Source organism: Scatophagus argus, chromosome 14 (genome assembly GCF_020382885.2).
Source record: "Scatophagus argus isolate fScaArg1 chromosome 14, fScaArg1.pri, whole genome shotgun sequence".
Lineage (NCBI taxonomy): Eukaryota > Metazoa > Chordata > Actinopteri > Scatophagidae > Scatophagus > Scatophagus argus.
The window spans coordinates 18,823,563-18,846,913 of NC_058506.1; the positions used below are offsets into that span (position 1 = coordinate 18,823,563).

At 41.0% G+C, this 23,351-nt stretch overlaps 1 protein-coding gene across 5 annotated transcripts in view; it reads left to right on the forward strand.

Annotated features, from left to right (window-relative positions):
• Positions 1–16,322, forward strand: part of sgcd (sarcoglycan, delta (dystrophin-associated glycoprotein)) — a 228,979-nt gene extending 212,657 nt beyond the window's left edge. For 4 of the 5 annotated variants that reach the window (XR_006845275.1, XR_006845278.1, XR_006845276.1 and 1 more), the window contains 3 exons: positions 7,359–7,482; positions 13,152–15,588; positions 15,623–16,322. Coding sequence is in view for 1 of the 5 variants with exons in the window: in XM_046411438.1 (XP_046267394.1) it covers positions 7,359–7,482; positions 13,152–13,337 (310 nt within the window). In the remaining 4 variants the exon portion in view is untranslated. Of the gene's footprint in view, positions 1–7,358; positions 7,483–13,151 lie in introns of all 5 variants that reach the window. The other variant, XM_046411438.1, reaches the window with a different exon arrangement.
• Positions 16,323–23,351: the final 7,029 nt, after the last annotated feature.

The window sequence follows — 23,351 nt, forward strand, 5'->3', positions numbered from 1 at the left end:
TGAAATGAAAATAAGAAAATCTGAAGAAAGGGAAAAAGAGACGACTAAAGTACAAAGTGTGAAGATTAAAGAAGAAGGGGGAGTGAGGAGAGAAGACACGTGAACAAGAATGAGAAGAGCTTGAAAGGCCAGAGCGTAGGAGACCGACAAAACAAAAGAATAGAGGACAAAAAAAATTACTGAGGAGAGAATAAGACAGGGGCGGGGGGAAGCAAGAGATAACATAAAGAAGGAAAAAGAGCTTCATGTGACAAAGAAGAAATGCTGCAGAGACGAATGTGATGGGGGGGCTCGTTGGGAGAAGGACTTTGATGACAAATATCTAATAACAACATTACAGTGGTGTGAACTGTGATTCATCAATCACTGCTGCTTTTCCTTTCAAATCATCATCATCTCAAATAATAAAAAAGTGGAAAAAATGTCCCGTCAGTGGTGCACAGATCATTTCTGAGCGACACTCCAAAGCCCCTCATCATGTGATCGTCCGTATAATTTGACAGCCTGAGTCCACAGCGGTGTGTTTTTTTCCCCTCTTCCCCCAGGTTTATGCATCCTTGGTGACAACCGGCCAATTGAGAATGAAATATGGCACAAACTATCCAATTATGTCAGAAAAGGGGAGCGGGCTCGCCGGAGCATGGCTAAAATCTAATCTTACTCTAATCTCTCCCAACCCCTTGGCAGGTAGCAATCGAGGATTCAAATCCTATTTCGGGATATCACATTAACCCTCAACACGCACACACACACGAACACATCCCACCCTGAGCTGTCACTTTTTTATCAAAGCCGTAACCATCATATCCATCTGTAATGCCTTGTCAACAGGATGTGTCCTTGCATCAGACAAACACCTTTGTGAAAGTAAAATGGCAGCGTGGGTGAATTTGATAGTGAACCTTGATTTATGTCCTGACTAACTCTGAGAACAGATAACCAGAATAAATATGAAGCAATAAGAAGGAGAGTGAATGCGGGAAGATAAGGACCCATGGAATCCACAGCGACAGGAAGAGTGACTTGTTTTTTCTTCAGGTGAAATAAGATGTGTGGCTAAAAGTTTTCACATCACAAAAACTTTGATCGACTCACAGAAACTCAATCTGGTGAAGTTTGTCCCACGACTCGACAGTGTTTGGTGCTCTGCAATTTTCAACCAACATGACAGCATTACAGTCAGTGAGATTGAAAGTGCAGTGACGGACAACAGGAAGTTAAGCATCATCTGACACAAGTGCTTTTTCATGTTATGCTACATGCTTATAGTTCATGCTTGATTGTTATTTTTAGTTGCAGCATATGAGAGACTAACTTCTAACGAATTCGGGCACATATGCAGTGATAATTATCATATTTACTCTCTTAACTGTGAGACTTTTTTGGTGTGGGCTGCAGAGTTTTGGAGATATTGGTTGTGGAGATGTCTGCCTTCTCGTGAATATAATGGTGCTGCTAAAAGTGCCCCCCCCCCCCAAAAAAAAAAACACAACTCGGTTACTCAAGATTTGGTGACAAAGACACAGCTGGATAGTCTGATGAACATCCTGTCAGATTATATTTACTGTTTGTTACTGACTTTAAATCTCGTTAGCATAATGCTAGCTTTCTGGCTGTGCACAACGTTTCCACTGCATAGGAACCTTATGGGATGGAAACATTATTCCAGGTATTATTCAGCCCCTGAGATGTTACCAGGAGTCATGGCTAATGAAAATGTTTAAATTTGATTGCAAAATACAATATTATAAATAAATGGTCTTTATTTTTTGGTATAAGAAGGATAATACCTGACAATGTGTGTATGTGGGACAAGTTAATCTTGAAGGATTTGTTTTTTCTTCACACTTTTCAGTCAGGCTTTGGTTGGGTTTGCCTCAATTTCCCTCATCTGCCTTTTTTTTTTTCCTGTCTCAGCTTCACCCCTGCTTTCCAAGCCAACTTCTGATCTGCTTCTTTCTCTTAGCCCCTGGCCTTCTTACTCCTTTGTTTTCTGTTGTCTGTCTTTTTATTTTTGACTGAGAAAAAGAAAGAAAAACTAGGTAGCGAATGAAGATAACATATTCATGTGCCTTCTTTTCATCTTCTTACTCTCCGCTTCGCTTTATGTCCTCTATCATTTCACAGGCGCTTCTTTCTTCTTCCCTCTCTCTACCCTCGTCGTCCTCCACACCTTCAGCTTACACTGATCTCAGTAATTGAGAGAATGGTGTGTTCCCCAGCAGATTGCTTGGGTCATCCGCTCGGCTGTTCACAAAGCCCTGTGAAGCAATCAGTTGCACTCGTATCGGCCAAGATTGCCATTTAACCTATGATTTGCTGTGTGGCACGACTGCAGCCCATTTCAGCTCACCATAGCTTATACATTTATAACACCAAACTGTTCTGACCGCTGTGCTTACACTCTACAAGAAACAGTGGCACATAATTTGGGGAAGGTATCGTCGCCAAGGACAAAGGAGTCACACGGAGACCAAAGGGAAAGTACAAAATCTGCCCACGGGTTTCAGACTGAGCGAGTTTACAATTTCTGTCATGTCACAAACCTCCAATCATTTCCACCGTTATCCAAAGGCGAGTGATATGAGGAGGAAGCGTGAAAAGTTATTAACCTTTGATCCCAGTTGCAGATATGAAACGCTGCCAAGAAAAGAGAGAGAAAGGATAAGAAGATGTACAGAAGTGGACTAGAAAGCAAGAAAGAGAACAAGATGAAAATTTATTGATTGCTGTGAGGAAATGAGGTTGTGACTGCCATTAAAGGTGACAAATGGAGAAAAAATAGAAAAATAGAAAAGAAGACAAAAATAGACGGTAGAATAAGTAATAAAACAGAGCTGAAAGAGGTAAATAGATTGCCAGTACAGGCGTTCAGACACAATACAGTTCAGGATCTAACCAGGTGTTCAGAACACAGTAAAGTGTAAGTGTTAGCTTCAGGCTAATATCAATCATGAATCATGTGCCAGTTAAATCCAGACAGGGCAGCGCCATTTTGCCCAGTGGTCACTTATGGTATTGCAGCAAAAAATTCCCCTGTGGCCCCAGGAGCTTTTCCCCTCAAACCACCATTATAAAAGAGATGTAAAACTGTTGCCAGGACACCTCAAACTGTAAATGGCATCAATAATGATGTTATTGCTTCTGTTATGAAATTTGGACGTTTTCCACAAACCAAGAATCACATTGTTAAATCTGTGCGTAGCCACTGAACAGCCTTTCAGTCACAACGTTTTACTGTGTTCGTGTTTTTCCCCATCTTCATTGTCATTTCCACACTGACCTAACAACAGTTGTATGGCCATTTTTGGTAGTTTCCGGGCAGAATTTAGGACAGGCTTCATTTCATCCTAATTTAGGATATGTACATACATATATATATATATACACACACATAACTACCTTATCGCATGTATTCTTCACTTTAAAATGTTTTGTACAGCTATATACACAATCTTAATATCAGAAAGAGACAGAAATATAAGTGGAGGAAATGGAAAAAGAATACGAGCCAACATTTCAATTTACAGGAAAAGTGAAGAGGAAATGAATAAAAAAAATAACTCAGGGAGAGGAATAATTATATTTTATTTCACTGTAAGAGAAGTAGGGAGGATGAGAGAGGAGGGAGGCCTTTTGGAGGAGTAATTGAGGGGTTTACTTTCACTTCCCATCCACAGGTGCCGAATATCTCCGAGTTCTTTTTGATGTTGGAGAAATCCAACAAAGAAGAAAATTGCTTCACGTTGCTTTGCACCTTTTCTTAGATGTTAACCTGTTAATTACTGGTTAGTGGATGTTAGGCCATTGGAAAGCAGAGCTGACATCCCTCACTCAGAGACAATGTGAGACATGAGATGATATGTATTTAATTAATGACTATAACACTCACCCACTGTAGTTAATATTTGTTAAGGCTTAACCCTCTGTGGGCAAGAGGTAATGCAAAGGAGATTAAAGTTTTAATTACTTTTTGTCTTTGTCACGTTCATCAGCTTTCAACTGCCATTTTATTCCCTCCCATCCTTTGTGCTACGCAAGCAGCACATTCACAAGAACAACCCACAAATGGATATAACAGAATATTACCTCAGTAAACTCAACCTAAGTTTGAAAACTTATATCAGTCCAACTCTCAGAGGGCCCTTTGAAAGGAAAGCTGTGAGGAGACCCTGCAGAGCAGCCGTTTTACTTAGCAAATGCTGCGTTGAATCTGCTGAATAGATTTATATTATTGTAGCTTATATTATGTTACACGTTTGTACTGTTGTTACACATCAGACTTAACTATAAAGTGGATGTCTAAAACTCAGATTGCCCTTCCTGTGATCACGTAAACTCTACCCTACATCAACACAATGTTGCATTGCTTAGCTTGTACACAGATTTAGTCCTGTTTTGTTGTTTGTTGTTGTTTTTTAGCTTTTTATCATTTGATGGCAGTCAGACAGGACAGCACAGTTGTCTTTTATCATAGCTGCACAGCCAGTTAAACAATAAAGACATGAAAGCTTCTGACTTGATAATTAGGGTCTTGCCTGAAGGAGGATGGCTGCTTCCTCGTTTCTCTCTTGTCTTATAGCTCACCATAAAGCAGGATGTGGCAGTTGTTCTGGTACTATTGTCATTGATGCCTGTGCCACAAAACATAGACTTCGTCCATCCTGGCATTTTTCCTCACAGGTAACTCAGCCCAAACCCAGAGGAACCTAACTGAAATGCTATTTTAGTCTGGGTTTCTTCCCTCGAGGTTAACCCTTGTAACATGCAGCCAGCACTACTGTGCTGTGGCTCCTCTCACCTTTCTTCATCTTCATCTGGAGAATTCAGATTAGCACCTGGATTTTGTTCATTAAACCCGACAGAAGTGAATTCAGAGAATGACACCAGCGGACTGCTGGGGATTATATTAGCACCAAGACAGTTGGGTTTCTTCAGTGTCCTTTTTCTTCTTCTTCTTGCTCTTACTTTTTGTTTCTTCCTTTGTTACTTTCACTGATGCAGCTTGTAAAAATGTTCTTCTGTGACACTGGGAACATTTCAGAGATCTGCACTAACAACTTTATTCGTTAATGTTGCCACGTACAAGCAAATATTTCTTATTGTTAGTGTTTATTGTCTACAATTTGTAGATTGTAGATTTGATATTTTCTGGGAGTCACTGGAAATAGACTTGTCATTTAGGTTTGAGGGAAGGATGAAGCCATGGAGTCAACACTGAGGTTGAATATTGGGGGTTGAATATGATTAATATATTATAATTTCTGCCTTGGGTTGAGGACGTGTCAGTGTAAAGCCCTCCACGAAGACAAACTGACAAGAGTAAACAGAATGTCTCAGAGACAAATAATGAAATAGTTAAAACTGATGAGCATAACATGAATCTGTGGTGCTGTTACATTATATAGGAGCATTCAGAATAGTGTCAAAATATGTACAATAAGGAAAAGTACTTGTCCACTTTCGTAACCCGTCTATGGCACCAGCAAACAAGAAAGTCACAAAAACAGCTGGTCACTGGTCCATGTTGCAATGAGTAAAGCCAAAACCAGCAGAATTCTCCAAATGAAGACACATTTACAGATGAACACTCGAGCTGATGATGGACATCGTGTACTGTATCTGTGCATATCAACAGAACCTTTGACAGCTGCTCCTCGTTCAGAACAAAGGCCCACAATTGTGCAGGTGAAGACAGTGTGTGTGACGTCAATGCAAACCGTCCCCGTGGAGGAGCTATCACGCATTTTATCCACAACCACCGTGGTGACAGGAAGACAGGTGGTCTGCAGAGATCTCCTCTGCAGGTCTGAAGCTACTGAAGCGTTCTGACACCTTTGCTGCTTCCTGTAAAGATCAGCTCGTGGCTGAGAGTGCTTTTGTCAAGACGTGAAGAGGAGTGGGCTGATTCTTACTCTTCATCCAGGAATGTGGAAGCAGCAGGTGGGCTGCAGTGTTCAAGTGTCAGATTCACTCGGTTTGCATCCCATCCACATGCGTGTGTCTCAGACGACTGAGGCCATTTATAGATGTTACCCGCCCCCGTTCAGTGATGATACATAACTACATACATTTACTCTAGTACTGTACTTTCACTTGTACTTGTGACACTTTTCAGACTTTTACTCACACAATATTTGAATGGATGCAGTTTTATCAAAGTGATATTTTAGCACATTATCTTTGATCTTTTGGATACTTTACTTTATCGCCCCTCATGTGATTAAAGTGAAATAAATTCTTATTTCAAAAGGTGAAAATGTGACAATAAACTAAAACAGCTTAAAGTAAAAACAACAAAAAAGTTCTGATTCTAAGTGGAAAAAATATATAAATATACTTGTAGGGTGCATAATTCCTTCACACTGTGTTCTGTAATTTAGCACATATTAATACTGTATTACACTGATGAATCTACTGCATAGATTTAATACATTTATTTGTCATCACCATTCAGCAGTCTTTTTGGATCATAGTATTTATGTTTACTACATTTATTTGCGAGGTTTGTGACTTAAAGACTAAAAGCAATCCAAAGGAGTTGCTATAGTTGGTAAAAGTTAGAAGAATTTTGTTCAGGTCAAGATCTCCCAAAAAAAAAAAAAATCACTTTTTTAAGACCAAATAGGTCAGAAATAAACAGCGAATGATTTCAAGCATACAGCAACAACAGCCAGTGACATTAATGGCTTTTGACCTAATGTGACGATGGATAAGATTCACACCAACCTGTACGGTTCCATCACTCTTGTCCACTCATAAATCCAAACCAGCTGCTTGATGAATCGCAGAACAACACAGAGATGGTGGCAGCGATTCAGAGGACTGGAAGCAGAGCATCGTAGTCTGGAGTATCCCTGAGTATCAGTGTTCAGCCAGTTCAGGATTTCTGTTACACTGATCCAGGATACACCAGAATCTCATCTTACCTGAAACTCTACTCACTTGTTCTTAAACATAAATGTTCAGTTGTTGGTGAAAAACAACCGTGGAGCTTCACATTACCTCAGGAGTGTTTATATTGTTGTTGGTGAAAGTGATAAAAAAAACTCTCTGCTATTGTCTGCACGGTGTCAGTATGACAGATTACTAAAGCCGTCTCATAAACAGGCTGCTTCAGAATCGTGACTTTTGTTTACGAGACCTTGTTAGATTCCAATTAGGCCGTTTGACAAGTGAAAATAAAAAAATAATGGAACAAAGTCAGAATTTCTACAGAGGATCATAACAAAGAAAACAAACTTCCTTCTTATCATGCCTCCTATCTTTGATTTTCATAATTTGCTTTTCGTCTCATCCAAACCTTAAGTAGAAACATTAATCACGACCAGAGCTGCTCTGCATTTGTCTGTTCCCAGGTTGGAGTCTCCCACTCGCTCCCTACTGATGGAGGCTCCTAAAGGCATCCAGATCCTGGCTGAGGCCGGAGACATCCAGGCCATCTGCAGGAACGAGCTGCGACTGGAGTCCAAAGACGGAGAGGTGGGTCACCAAGATCAGCTGCAGCTCAACCAGAAAATATAGAGCAAATTCTGGTTCATTAACATCAGCTGATGATTTCTCACTTCAGCTGTGACCTGCCATACAAAGAGAAGCTGTACAGTCACAGGTTTAGTGTGCAAAGTATCACAAATGACACGTGTATTTGTATTCAAGTGAAGTGGTTTAGACAATCCACTGGCTTGCTTACAACCTGACTGATTGTTTTTTGAAGAAAGAATTAACTGATCATTTAGCCCTCACCAATCTGTTGACAATCCCATCAAACTGTGCTTATTTTATTTTGGAACGAGTTCATCCTTCCAATCCCTCCAATGTTCAAAAATGTGGCACCACCACCACTACCAGGCTTTTTGTCATGTAAAATAAATAAATAAAACAAATGACAACTAAATTCCATTTGGTTTAGTCAGTTTCAGGCTCCTGGGGTTGTGCTGCCCCTTTTTTTAGTAACACTTGTGCTTTCAGTCAAAATCTGCTGTGCAAAAGGTCTGCCTTGTCTTTACTTGCAGCAACATTTTCAGGGACATTTTTAAAAATCAGGTAATTAACACTGTGGGTTTTAAAATTAAAATATAGACCTAATGACCACAGCGTTGCACTAACATCCATCTGGTAAGCACTACAGAGCCCTGTATAACCCAGTACTGTCACACTGCTGAGCACACAGCACCACCCACCTCCACCCCACCACAACCTGAAACTGAACTGGACTGAACATACACACACTGACTGCTTTAATTCAACCTCCCTCCCTTCACTATAATCTGCTCTGTGTGTGTAATACCCCTCAAGTGCAAAATATCCTCTGTGCAATATTTCTCTAACTACTGTGTGTGCAATATCCTCCATGCAATATCCTCTACCGCTCTAATTACTGTGCTGCTGCTCCACTCTCAGTAACATTATACTCTGTGTGGTTCACTGTGTCTATATGGTGTTTTGTTCTTATTTATTATATATTTGTATTTTAAGTATTTCAATATCATTGAAAATTGTGGCTGCTTCCATATCCTACATTGTTTCAAAACAAACCCTTCATTAGCTTGTTTATTTGACAACAGAACACTTTGATTTGTCCAGAAAATGAACTAATTATCTTTATTAAATGCAGTCTTGTTTCTTCAAACCTGGCACTCTGTCTGTCGGGAAGTTGAGAAATTAACTTTTCTTGTCTTCTGGCCATCCTGGCTGATGGAGCTCCATCTCAATTCAGTATTTCTCCTGTCCAGACTTATTTCTAGCAAACAATCCAAACAATAGTTAGCTCCCTCAGCCAACATGGACCAGCGTTTCACTCACTCGCTGGTGGCAATTTCCCACATACTGGCCTTCCACCAGAATCTCTTGGAGCCCCACAGAAAAGCAGGAGAATAGAGAACAGAAGTTGGTTGTTCTTCTCTGTCTTTTTTCTCCCATCATCCTCTCTTTGAGCTTTCCACATGCTTACTTTAGCAACTTTCTCTTTTCCACCTTTCCAATTTCCTGTCCTTTTACTCCCCCCCTCCTCGTCCTCCTCCTCCTCCTTCATCTGTCCTCTTTCTGTCTTTAACTTTGCTTATTTGCCTTCTTCTTTTCCTATGCGCTCATCCAGTCCTCATCCTCATGCTGCCTCTTTCATCCTTTTCCTCCCTGCTCCTAAATTCCTCCAACCATCCTCTGATTCGTTACACACATCAGTCCTCACATTCATCACGGTTGGCTGCGCTGATAAAAGGATTTCCCACCTCAGGTTGCACCAGTCGTGTAATGTCAGATCTGTTAAAATCAGCGGAGGAGGATTAGGGAGAAGAAAGTGTTTAAAAGTTTCCCACAAAAACAGTTTCATACATTAAGGCAGGGTGCCAATACGAGCTGGACGAGGAGGGAGTGAGAGGGAGAGTTTCAGGAAGGTGCCCTTGGATTAAGTTCAGTCCATTTGAAAGTCACCACAGTTGCAGTCTGAAGCCACGAAACCTCACCCCGTCTTATGGAAGCTGTCACGGATGTGTGGTCAAAAGAGAGGCAGCTGAACTCATGATGGTCAATTCATATAATTACAATCACACTCTCACACTCCATTAGTGTTGCAAATGTCAATTTGTCAAACCTTTGTGTCTCACACACACTCTCATCAGGACCTCTTGGCACCACCAGAGCAATTACAGAGTGGTTTTGGTCATTAGACTCCCACAAAGCACACAGGCAGATACAGAAATAGACTCACACACACACACACACACACACACACTCGTACAGACAATGAAAGACTGTAGTTCCTGACATGCATGCTCTCTTTTTTAACTTCCCACTCTGATAATCTGGCTGAGTGCAGGACTGTGCAGGAAGTCCCACGAACAGCTCACCTCCTTTGTCAGGTTGTTCAGCACTGGCAGAGGGCAAGGAGGGGTGGACGTGGGGGACCGTCACTGTGAAATACACCACAGCTAACATGGAGGCAGTGGGTGGTGTGAGGTGCAGCCATTAAACTCCCGGTTTTTCAACAGTTTGAGGAGATGCATAAGCCCCTACTGTCAGATAACAGGAAGCTCGTTAAGTACATCCTCTCCGTCGTCTACCTCATCTGAGCCCCACTGAGACACATGGAAGAAGTCCCACACTTCGCTTTGGAAGGCACTGAGACAGGGAGAGCTGACGAGAGGGGAGGGTTGCCGAGCACAATGTGGTGTCTCTCTCCTCACCTGTAACATCCTGGCCATCTGTGGGCTTCTCAGCCGTATAAGACAGTCTGGGAACAGTGTCTTTTCAGCAACTTTTCCAACAATGGCTCACACTGGAACTGGTCATTCTACCACTGATAATGGGGAAAACTCCTTTGGGGATTTGTCTGAAAATTTGTAAAAGCTAAACCCACTGAGTCTTACCTTAACTTGTTGCTCTTGTCCTTCACTAACACACTCTCGGCGTTCCACAGACAAAGACCATCCAGCCACACATACTCACACACAGGTTCTCCCAGCGCTTCACCCTGTCTGCCCCTCATGGTGAAAGATTTGTTCAGCAGCAGCTGTCTGAACAAGTCAACTGAGACTCTATGTTCCAGGTCATTTGAGTGCGATGCCTCCCCGAGGCGCCTGGTAATGGCTCCTTTACCTTTTTATGGCTTGAGAGCTCCTCCTCTCCTCGGCCAGTGAAACAGCAGCCTTGTAGGAGCCCCAGGAGGGCGGGAGGGGAGGAGAGGGCAAAGAGATGGGATTCATGCAGCAGTGGTTCGTATCTGTGCAGAGGGAGAAAGACAGTTTGTTCCAATCAATGTGGGGTTGAAGGGAGTAAAATGACTGGATGAGTGCTTGTGTGTGGGCATGTGCGTATCCAGTTTTGCTCTCTCTTTTTTCCCCAGGAGGCAACAGGAGTGACCTGGGAACCAACAGAAAGTAAACTTTTTGAGCTTTTTTGCTCGGTTTTTAGCTGGACAAGGTTTTTGGACTTTCCCTGGACAGCCTCTTTGTCTCATAATTATTCCAGAATCTAATAAATTACGTTCTGGGAATCTCTGGAGAAATGTTGGTCGTGTGTCAGTAAACGACCAGGGCCTTCATAGGCATGTGGAGAAGATGTGAAAAACGGTGGCTGTCCCAATGTCAATGATATTGATATGGAAATTCATGAGGTGTGATTTGATGATTGGGATCTTATTTGTTTGTTTTTAGTGTGTCAGTGTTTTAAATAAATCTCTTAGGGAAACTGATTTGGAAGATTTTCCATATCTTGTCTCCTGCTTCAGGGATGAAACTGACGACCTTTTTGTGACAATCATGCTGCATGCTGGACAGATATCACTGCACCATGCATTAGTGTTCGCACTTTGAGCTTCAAATCCAACACATTACCTCTATCACCTCAACCCTGTATCCCAGAAATTATATTTATATCCATCTAAGTAGTAGTAACAATGAATAAATTTATCAGGGAAACATAATCGCTGCCTGAAAACAAATGAGATATGTTGTCAGTGAATATTTTACTGATGTTCTGAATTAACATTTTTGTGACTTGTCACTGATGTTATTTAATACATAATGGTCAGCATTCTGTTTTTGTGTTATAAAGGTGTTGACTGTTGCAAATTACTTTAAATTAAATTACAGAAATGGAATTTCAAGGAGATAGGGTTGATCCTGCACACATGTGCGTCTCTGTGCAAAGATCTGACGTCAGAAGTTGGGTTGATGCTGCTAGGCAGCATCTAGACCACTTAACATTCTATGCAGCCGACGACGTGGGGTGATGAGGTGCTGAGAGCCACAGACACTATTTGTGCAAGTTCAGTCCTGTGAGGTAGAAGCCATGGGAAGAAAAAAGCCAAGCTAAGGAGAGCATTTGAAGAGATTTGCTTTGAGAGCAACTAGAGTGAAGAGACACATGATTCAGTGGGGGTTAGCTGAGGTAAAGGTGAAAGCAAAAAAGACGAGTTTTAGAAAGAAAATGAGTGACTCCTGTGGCGTGAATGAAGAGCAGGGATCATGATTGCATGGAGGTCAAACGTACTGTATGGTCTGCAGAGAATTTTAGGGAGATTATAGATGAGTTTCTACATGAATTTCTACCACATATGTCAAATCTACTGAAGTATAATTCAAGATGTATTACTGTGTCTGGAGGAAAAAAAAGGCCTAACCCTAAAAATTAAGTCAAAATGTATCCTGCAAGGTAACATTCACCGGTAATATGAAACTAAACCTGTGGAATACTGGAATATTAGAAAATCTGCTGGTGTGCTCTCTTTGCACTAATTAGACGAGAAGATAGTTTTGTGTTAAAGCATTCAGTGAAGCGATCCACGTCGGGTTCAGTCTACCTTTGGGGTAGACCTTTGGGTTTCTTTTTTCTACAGAGACTGGTGAGAGGTGAAAACAGCTAGCCAAAGGAAGACAAAAAATACAGTTTTACTAATATTTGCGTTTTACCTAAGACATAAGATATAAAAGGCATTAAGACGATGTCACATTTGTTCAAGGCAGGTAAAAGGAAAATGGGTCAAACAAGAGGTTTGACCAAAGTGCGGACATCAGAAGCAGAGCTAAAGCAGTTCAAAGATTTATTTACACAAAAAGACGTAACGAAAGTTGAGGGTAGCAAAGGTCAAAAGAAGAAAAAGCAGTCCAAACAGGTAAATATCAGCTACAGAGCAGGCAAGAATCAACAATCCCAAAACTGGCAAATTCAAGGAAAACAAAGCAGAGATCCAAAAACATTCAGATCAAACACCAGGACGAAGGACTCTGGCATGGAGACGAGAGCACACAGGCTTAATAGTCTGTGGAACAAGGGCAGGAAGTAAAGTAACTGAAACCAGAGAAAAGGATTTCAAATTAAAACCAAAAGACATGAGTGAAGGACTTAAAACAAAGTGAAACATAGTCTAAAGAGCAGGGCAGAGAAGATGGAAAAGAAATACAACAAGTTGAAACATCTTCAGGCTTTGTTTTCAATTGCAGCGGCTCTAATATCTGCTTTGTGTTCAGTCTGGACACACCTAGCAAACAAGTGTGTTCCCAAAAATGTGCTTAACAACCTCAGACTGGTATTCCATTTGTTCACCGACTTCTTTGCCATATATGTCCCCTCCTCTTTCTGTCCCATTTGAGTTCTCTTCATCATGTTTCCCCTGTTTCTTCCAACCTCACTGGTCTTCTGTCCCTCTTCCTCAGATCTCTCTGGATGCTCGGAGGATTCGTCTGATGCGGCTGCCCGAGGGGAAGGCCTCCACCAGCTCCTCGTCCTCCGGGACCAGGCAGACTGTCTACGAGGTTTGCGTTTGCCCCAACGGGAGGCTCTTCCTGTCCCAGGCTGGCACCGGATCCACTTGTCAGATCAGCAACAATGTCTGCCTCTAGAACTGATGCATACAAATATAAATCAATACACAGATATCCAGAGAGAAAGACGGGCAAAAACAGACAGATCTACACATACTGCCTGCCTCTAGGACTGATTCACAGCAAACACAACATACAAAGACTGCCGGAGCTGACAGAAGTATCAACAATGAGAGATTCTGTACCTTATACAGACACACTGATGTATACACTACACGATCACAAACACTCAGACTGATATTTAGGCTCAACCGATATGTTTTAACAGGTCTGTACTGAAAAATTTTGAATTGAAGCTGCTCACAGCTGATATTTTTTGCCAATGTTTCAATGCTAAAGTATTTTCTCCCTCAATTTTATATGTTTCAGAGTGTAAAAGTCTTTGGAAACAGCAACTAGAGCATCATGGGACACCAAAACTCTACTGAGTGCCATTCTGTCCAAGCTCTTTCTACATACAGTACAGCAGATAATATGCTTTTAAACTGAAGTACATAAAAAAAAATGAGTTACACTGCAACTCAATAAAAATGAAGTCAGAAAGGAACCGTTATCTCTATCATATTGGGTATACAGGACACCGGCCAATATTTCACAAAAGGAGAGTATTGGTAAATATCGGTCTGACCCTAACAGTCATACCTGCTATTTATTGATAGCATACATGCATTCACACAGTAAATATATTTTAACAAGGTGTATTCACACACACACACACACACACACATATGCAAACGCACACACACACACACACACACACACACACACATACAGGAGCCTCCTGGTAGAAGCTGAGAGGAAACTCTCCAGAGACTGACTAGAAGGGACGCTGATCTGTTCTCGTTCTCCCTCAAGCGCATTTCAGTACCAGAATCACTAGGGTGATCACCCATGGAAACAAGGCCCACGCCTCCGTTCCTCTTCTCCCGTTTTCCTCATCTTCTCTTTTTCCTATGCCTATTGTTACCACAGCTGACATTATAAAATGATTTCTGGTTTTTCCTGTTGTTCAAAGGCATTTTCAGTTCCCATAGACATGCTATAAGCACTTAATTACAGAATTTCCCACTGTGAATTGGGTCAGGGTTTAAGGTGGTATAGTAAATAATAGGACTTAGCACTGCAAGACCTGATATTGGAGTCCAAAATGGTACTCGTTCAACTGACAGAGGGAAAATTTCTTGGTGATCTCCTCTAGCCTCTGGGAAAATTTGACAAATATACTATATAGACGAAAGTATTGAGACACAGCTCTTTATTAATGAATTCAGATGAAGTATGGGGCAGTTTTTCAGGGGTTGGGCAGACAGACTAAATTAACATGACAGTGCTACCTTGTATTTTTGCAACTGATTGTTCCTTTCTTGTGATATGATGCGAGTTTGGCAAAAAAGTGCGGCAGCTCAACAACTGCTCTGTTTGTTGCTTTTTCTTTCTCTGATGACATTTTGCTTTTATTTGATGTGATCTTTTGAGCTTAAACTAAATGGAAAGCTGTTTTTAATTTCTGATTTCCCATCCACTTCTCTTCCTGTCAAAACAGCAACGCCAACCCCCTCATCACTCTGACAGAGAAGAAAATTACACAAACAACCTGTTATAACCATAAATGTCCAATGTAAGCTGCTTGAACCTCAGCGGTGGTCACCCTACTTGTTTCTTGCGCTGGGACATTTCTAGAAGAAAAAGGACAAAAAAAACAAATTAATGCGAGCCACTCTGTTGAAAGAGGGGAACTGTGCCTGTGCCTTACGTCGATGCACTTGTGGCAAGAAGAAGCACATCACACAGACTTTCTTTGGCATCAACGAGTAACGTGATCTCTGATTTCAGTTCAGTTTCATCCCATCCACAAATCCCTCCCTCTGTGCGAATGCAAAGACCTTCAGCCACATCTGACTGTAGCGCCCCCTGCTGTCAGCACCTGACTCTTTTACTTACTTACCACTTTAGCTTCCCCAGTTTGGTGGGTGACGCTCTTGTTACTTTGCTCTTCATGATCAAATAGTGTGAATACCTGTATTTGTGTTTCTGTTAATGTTTTAATTTGATCATGTGGAGTTTAATCGATTACACCACCGATGGGTCTGATTTTCACTGTATATCGCAGACCACTTGGCCACAGTAATCTAGTTTCTGCAGCATGTTACCGCGCAGCAGGTACAATTCTGGTGACTTAAGATGTCGATGTCATGGCAGTCCATCATCAGTGTAACCATACTGCAGTGGCCATGCGCAAATATTCTAAAAAGTGAATATTTTAAAAAATGTTGTAATTATATGTTTAAAAAAAGAAAAAAAAGGTCATTGCTTCATTCAATATCGTCTAATGTTTTCGTCCAGTGCACATATCTAAGTTCTAAAAAACTTTCCATTCACTGACATATTTTGTCTGTTTTCCTCACAAAAGGTCTGGTGTCACAGCAGAGTCCAGCGTTTGATTCCTATTGGTGGTTAGGTTAAAATTCGAAAAATAAATTTCAGTTTGTGAAAGAGTAAAAAATGCAATCTATGCGATAGTAAGGGAAAGATCGTTCGGTCTCATGTTCATAAAAATATCAGTTTGTGAAATACTGACACATTTAACGTTTTATCTACAAATTTGTGCCCATTCACATAAATCCTGTCATTTAAATGTCACCAATAATTCACAAAATGCTGTGATACTGCAACGTAATATAGCCAAACGCAAGGCACTGAAACAGTTTTAAGTCTTAAGGCATCTGTTTTGGACCTTTTATGATAACTTGCTGTGTAAAGAGACATCCACAGGAAACTAGTGTTTTCAGCCAAGTGGCTTGTGATGGTTCCTGAACACACTCCCAGCATTTATCAAAATCTTATGTTGTTTAAAGTGTCTCATCCTTTTCACCAGTCGGGTGCACCAAACCTTCTTGCTGTCTCTCAGCTTGTCTGTCGCTGTATATTTAAGAACTTTGAGAAATATTTCACAACAAAATCGAACCTATCTGATGTATTTGTTTTTTGAATATGTGTACACCAGAGAAATACATTTTTTTACCCGGTTGTACATGTAAATAATGTATACATAATCGCGTTGACGAGCACCATGACGACACATGCCGAAAGAAGAGAATCACTGCTCTTTTGCAAAAAGGAAAAGCTTTTTATAATGTACATCAGTATGTGTTTTTATACTAAACGGGCAAAAAAAAAAACCAATTATGATAATGTAAAAGGATATTCATTGAGTTAGCATGTAAAGAAATGTATATGATGTTTGCCTGTGGAGAACAAGCAGGTTTTGTTTTTCTGCCTTCTCCTTCCTGTACTCGTCTCTCCTGCTGAGCTCAGATGTTTCACACAAACCTGCCTTCTTTTGGTTTTCTTGCTCTTATTCTGTCGGGCCTGAGGTCTTTGCATTCTCCCCAAGTGTGCTGTGTGTAAATTTGTGCTACTACGAGTGAGCTTTTGTTTTGTTCACCTGCTCCACAGAAACGTGTTGAATGATGATACTCAGAGAAGTAAACACAGAAACCAAAAGAACAAAGACTAAACAGAGAAGGAAACGATGCGCAGGGCGACACGAGTTTCAGTGATCGGATTAAAATTCACAACAAATCCAATCATCATATCATACACAATATTGTGAATTACCCCTTTGTGGGACAATAAAGGAAATCTTATCTTATTTTATCTTATTATCAATCAGTAAAAGTTTTCAGAAAAAGTTAGACGTCATTGTTATTTATTATCACTGTTATGCGAAATTCGATCAGAATTGAAATCAAATGAATAAGTGGAAATATCTTGGAGTGATAGAAATCTATAGGTGATTAGATGATGGATTATGTTGCTGAGTGATTAATAATATCAAGCAGATCACATTCTGTAATGCAGCCGTGTTCACACTGAGTGCTCTGTACTTCCTCTCCTGGCTACACACATCCATCCTGAATATTTCCATTTTTTCTTCATTCTTCAGTCTAAAACTGCCGTTCATGGAGTAGTTTTCAAGGATGCCAAAATAAAAGGCGTTTGTTCAAACCGACTGCAGTAGTCATTAGTCCCTCCCTGATTAGAAAACTCATCTTTAAGTTCTTCGTGCTGAAAGAGAGACTGCAGGCTTCTTCAGGAAACCCACACTGCCACTTTATCATCCTAACATTCCTCATTTTGTCAGGCATTTTAAGCCAAACTTTTATCTTCTCCTATGTCTAACTAAGATGTTTAGTGGCTAAACCTAACCAGACTTTATGCACAGCTTTGTTATTCAAAACTGAGTAAAGACAACATAAAATGGCAATATTTGTTTGGCTGATTGGGCTCATCCAACTGGTCCCAATCAGGTTGCAAATTTTGATGAAATTTTCTGAATATCTGCACAAGAAAATATGAATTATTATTAACTTTCCCACCTAAACCAAGCATTAAAAAAACTTTTTTTGCAGTTTGTTTCCTCTCTGCTGTGAGCTGACAAAGCTAGTGGACCAGAGGCTGACTCAGAGACTTCAGATCTCGATGTGGTAGAGTCATGATGTGTCGGATGGTCCAACAGGCTGATGGTCAAGCTTATTCCCTTCCTGACTGTCTTTTTTCTTCCCTGTTGTCCTGCAGTCCCAGACACAAGTGTAAAATAAATAACACAAAGTCATACAGCAGAGAAGTCATTAAACATAGTTTGGAAGTTTTCAGAGGTCCACAAGCTGGTTGATCAAAAACACATTTTCTCAGGAAATCTGAGAAAAATGTAATTTTGATGTGAATTTGACAGCAAACAACTTTCATCTAAACAGAAAGAGGAAGTCATCTTCTCCCTCAGGCCAAGCAGCACTGGACCAAATTCCTTTTCATCTGCAGTGCAAACATTTCTGCTACAACTCACAGCACACAGACTGCAGGACAGAGAAGATTACACTGAATTATAAAGAATATATGAAGGACACGAGGCCAAAGCTGCAGTACGCTGACGACTCTGAGGTTGTCTGCTCGACTTTCCTCTCAGGTTTCAACATACTTTACATACCACTTCCTGTATTTTTCAAACGTGACAAACATTCATGAGAGACTTGCCTCACCTTACCTGTCATATTTGGATACGTCTGTATATATCAGGGTGTCACCTGATGGTAGCACTGATGGAGCTGTTTGTCAGGTGTTAATTTTTTTTTTTTTCCCAGAGAAAATACTCCAAACTGCAATCTTTAGGAATAAAAAATACAGGTAATTATTTACATCCAGACCTTTTTGCTTCCTTGTTGTGATCTTGTAAGTCAAAACCACCACGATTTCAAGGACAGCAGCTGTTCGTGAAACTGTTCTGTTGGTGAAACTCAAGCATTGTATCGCTTAAAGCTGACGACTGAGTTTGTTTAAGGCTGCTGCTGCTGAGAAGCTCCGGCCACATTCGCTCAAACTAAACCGAAAATTTCCTTCAGCGCATTTTAATTCGATCCTTTCCAGCCGACCCTCATGCTGAGCCCTGGCAGAGTTCAGTCTGGGTCAGGCTTCCTCTCTTGTTTGCCGTGTTATCAGCCGGGTGAACCGGTGCCCCCCCCCAGATTAAGCGGCGCTCCTCACTTTCTTCAGCTTGTGATGGCTGCACAGAGAGAGAGTGTTTGATCTGTGTCTCTGAGCTGCTGGAAGCCTGGAAAATAGGCTTCGGTTGCTCTGCTCATTAGCCAATCTTCACTGAGCATCAGCTAACCTCGAGCTACAGAAAAGTATCATCTTTGTGTGTCATTATAGCTTTTATTGTGTGCCAGAATTGCAGATATTTTAAAACACCTGATATTATCTTCATCACAGTGAGACTGGTGGCAAGCCAAATTTAAATGGCCGTTCCCCCCCGTTTCCTCATCGTACCAACACCTATCAAAGTTAGCACGATTAGCAGCTTGGATGCATCACAAAGTCGTTATAGCGACTTGACCCTCAGACCCTCGGTTGTCAGGGTTTTGACTCGTTTTTCTCACACAACAGTTCTGTCTTTGTCACTTGTGTAACACTGAGGACGTCGAGAGCCTTTTACACAGAAAGGGAGATTTCACGCGACTTTGTGCCATTTCACTTGGCAGCAAGCCTTTTAAGAAAAGAGCTTCGTCAAACAATCAGCCGCTCTCTTAAAGATGAGTCCTCTCTTGGATTATTGGAATATGAAGCCCGTAAAGCTGAGAGTGAGTTATTGACTGGGCTTCTCTCTTCTCCCTGTCATGCCCCAACTGAAAGGAGAGTAAGTAAAAGGGCTCTTCATTTTTTGTTGTTGTAAAAAGATATTACCTAAAGAACTGTGTGACCAGGAAAGAAGAAGTCAATGTAATGCAGAAAGCTGCACTCGAACTGTGAATATGGTAGAAGTTCAGCACATATTTACAGGAATGTTGCATGTTGGGTCAGTTGGATCAGTTTTTCTGTGAAGAAAATAAGTGATTTTGCTTGTGACTAAGCATTAACATCACTTGTGCTGTTTGAGGCTGGTTTATATATTTCACTGCGATAGGTAGCTCTCAGTTTTAGTTCTGGTTTTACACACTTTTTTTATTATAGTTATGTTTGACAGAAAGGAAGCCCTCGTCCCACAGTCTGGCCCCACTCTAAACGTTTGATTTGGTTGGTAAAATAATCCACATGATGTGATTTTCACGTGGTGGCACGTGTTGTTCTTCCCAGGTAGATTCATTTATTTATTGATTTGGTTTGCTTTCAGCTGTACTGGTTGCTGAGGTTTATCACAGGATGTTGATTAACATGTATTTGTAAGACTTTTACTTTTGTATTTTTACTTTCATTTTTACTTTTTAAACATTATTTTCACTGGAATCTGTCCAGTTTCTAATATCTTTGACCCTGTTAATGACGTCTTGTGTCTGTGTGTCACCAACCTATTGGCTCACCTGCTGTTCCTCTTTGTGGGAGCCTGCATGGATAATCAAGCCAACAGGCTGCACCTGAGCGACGGGAGTGGCTCTGGGTAGAAAGGTTCCTCTCTCCCCTGACACCAACTTTCACTTCCAGTATGGGTGGTTCACCTAGCATTTAGCTTGGGCAAAGTTTTTAATTTCTCTGTCTTTCTGTTTTCAAAGTATTATTTTCTCCTCTGAATGAGGTATGACAGCATGCAGGGACTAAAACCCTACACACCAGTGATTTCACTTGTTTTGGCTGAGTGGGCCACTTCTCAGGGCCATGTGGGAGTAAATACACACTGCTCCTTCATCAATATCATGGCTCTGTGTGTGTTTCTACCCTGATTGTGTGGTCAGGTGAAATTTACTCCCCTGCTGTGTTGACAAGAAAGTAACGCTGCAAACAGTGTGTTGAGGATTGCGGCCATGAACAGCAGGAGGCAGCATCATTAGCAGGCTAACCAGAGCCCATGCTACTGACGCTAAACTTTTTATTGGTGTACCTCGAGCTGATTCTCTCTTTGGACGCAAACAGCATTTCTCTCTGTCTTAGATATTTCTGTTGTTTCACCATGAACAAGGATATGAACGATTAATACTTTGTGAGCCTTTAGAGAAAAAATAAACCCCACACATCTCACAGTCCTTCCCAAAAGCCAAACTAGTCTTTTTTATTTATTCATTCATTTATTTTGCATTTTAAACCATTGTGGTCAGTCATTTTAGTTTGTGCTGACACAGTTTTGTGTAATGTCTATATTTTCTGCCTCTACGGGCGGAGCCAACAGGTGCCAACACATTTCATTCTTCTGCTTCAGGCTGTGTGCTCGCCACTTCTGATCACAAACATTTTTTTTTTGCCCTAATCTCTTGAACAACCTACAGTGCTGACACACACAGTAGCTGTATTCTCGCAAGGTAACAACGGTCACATTCATGCATGACTAAATAACAACGTGAAGAGGACGGATGTCTATTAAAGAGGACATTGTTGCAGCTCATGTTTCATTCACAGTCACTTTATGAACTGCAAAGGACATCTTTGTCCTGAATTTCTGTGAATTTCTGACTATAGTGCTTGCATTCGTACATTCTTTCAGAAAAGCCAAAGTCTTCTGACCCTGTGGTAGTTTGCTCTGCAGTCGATATTAAACTCGGAAAAATTCTCTCCAACTCTGCAGCTCCACAAAGATTTTTAGCCTGCACTAACCTTTGTTTGTATTGACTGTATGACATTTTGACACCTGTATCGAATCAAACTGTTAATGTCCAGCTGAAAGTTAGATCACATCCAGTTTCATACTGTGCATATTAACAACATATGCCAAACAATACCAAAAAATCAGTTTCTTTGTGTCCCTTATCTCACAATTCTCCCTGTAAAACAAAATATGATGTGTGCTCATGTAACCTTGAACCAAACAATGAGGTCATGACGGGCATGACAGCCAAACTGGAAATGGTCAAAGTTCTTTTTAACATTTAAGGTGTGTTGATTGATTCATGACATCAACTTATGCATTCAGTAACATGCAAGTAATCCTGCCTCCTTAAAAGTTGAAGCTGCATTTGAGAATTTTTTTTTTTTTTTTCCAACGTGTAGTTAGCCAACATTTTGGTGAAAAGGCAGCATCCCTTCATTCATCCTTTACTCCTCTGATGGTTTCTTCACTTGTGACACATTTGAAGACAGCCTGTTAAACTTGGCCAGGTCAAAATTAGCGTAGCTAAAGTTTCGTGGTCTGGAATATTACATGAGCTTGACTTGGGCCTGCACTACAACTCTTCGTCACAATGGATGTTTCACTTCACTACACGAGATAGCTTAATAGATCATAGCTACGTGTTTGTTTAGTGGTTTTATAACCTTCAAATGAGCCACAACCTATAGACAGTTAAGAGTTAGAGCTACTTCCCTGTGTCTTAAAACCAGTATTGCTACACTTCTATCCTAACTGGATCTGACTGAGAACCCACATGAGCACATGGCTGGGGTAGCGACAAACCCCGCCCAAAGGATTCCCAGCTTTATGCTGCATTGAAGAAGACATAAAACTAGCTCCAGACGAGCTATCAAAGGTACAGTGTGGTATGTTTATTTATTCAACCAAACTTACAATCAACATCAACGTACATTTACTCAATCAACCATACATTGTTTTCACAATTATGTGGCTACACTACTGGAACTCTTTTCTTATTGTAACTACTGTCCAATAAAAGAAGAGACCTATTTTTTTTAATTTATAGATTTTTTTTAATTCAAAAAAGTTGCTGCAGAATTAATCTAACATACATGGTTTATGAATGGGCTAACCGGAGCACCCGGAGGAAACCCGTACTTACATTCAAACTCCACACAGCAAGGCCCAGATCCACTTGTGTTTCAAATCCCAACTGGTGCAGGGACTAAGGCCCTGCTCCAGGCCCCAGGCCCCGCTCCAGTTGGGTTTCATTTCCCAAGTGCCATTGATGCGTCTAAGCTGAGAGTTTGACCCCGCCAGCTGCTGTTCCTGAAGCAGAGAGCAGTTGTCCTGAGCTCTCTGGAGATCCACGGCAAGTTTCTGCTTTTCTTCCAAGGTTTCGTTCAATTTGGTCAAAGCTTCCTTGAGTTCGACACGGTGTTTCTCAGATGCAGCCTTTTCTCTGTCAAGAGAAAAGGCTGTTTTCATGTTTTAGGACGTCTTCAAGTTCTGTCTGTCTTGTCTTGTTCTCTGACTGTCGTGCTTTGAGTTCATCTACAACACACTGATGTTTAGTGATGGTTTCACTCTTCCTTGACATCATCTCTTCATGGCTCTCAGAGAGAGCACGATATTTAGCTTTTATTCTCTCATAGTCTGTCTGGATGGCATTAAATTTAGCTCTGATATCTGCGTTCTCCTTCTTTAATGTCTGTAGGTCATACATTTGACGCTCTGAGGATGCAGATGCTTCTTTCAGTTGGTTGCTGAGGATTGTCAGAGGATCGACTGCAGTCTGCTTTTGTTAAACCACATCCTCATTAATTTATACATTTTTTTTATTCAAAAACATGGCCGCAGAATTAACCTAACGTACATGTTTTATGAATAGGCTAACCGGAACACCCGGAGAAAACCTGTACTTGTATGGGGAGAACATTCAAACTTCACACAGCAAGGCCCAGATCCACTTGCGTTTCAAA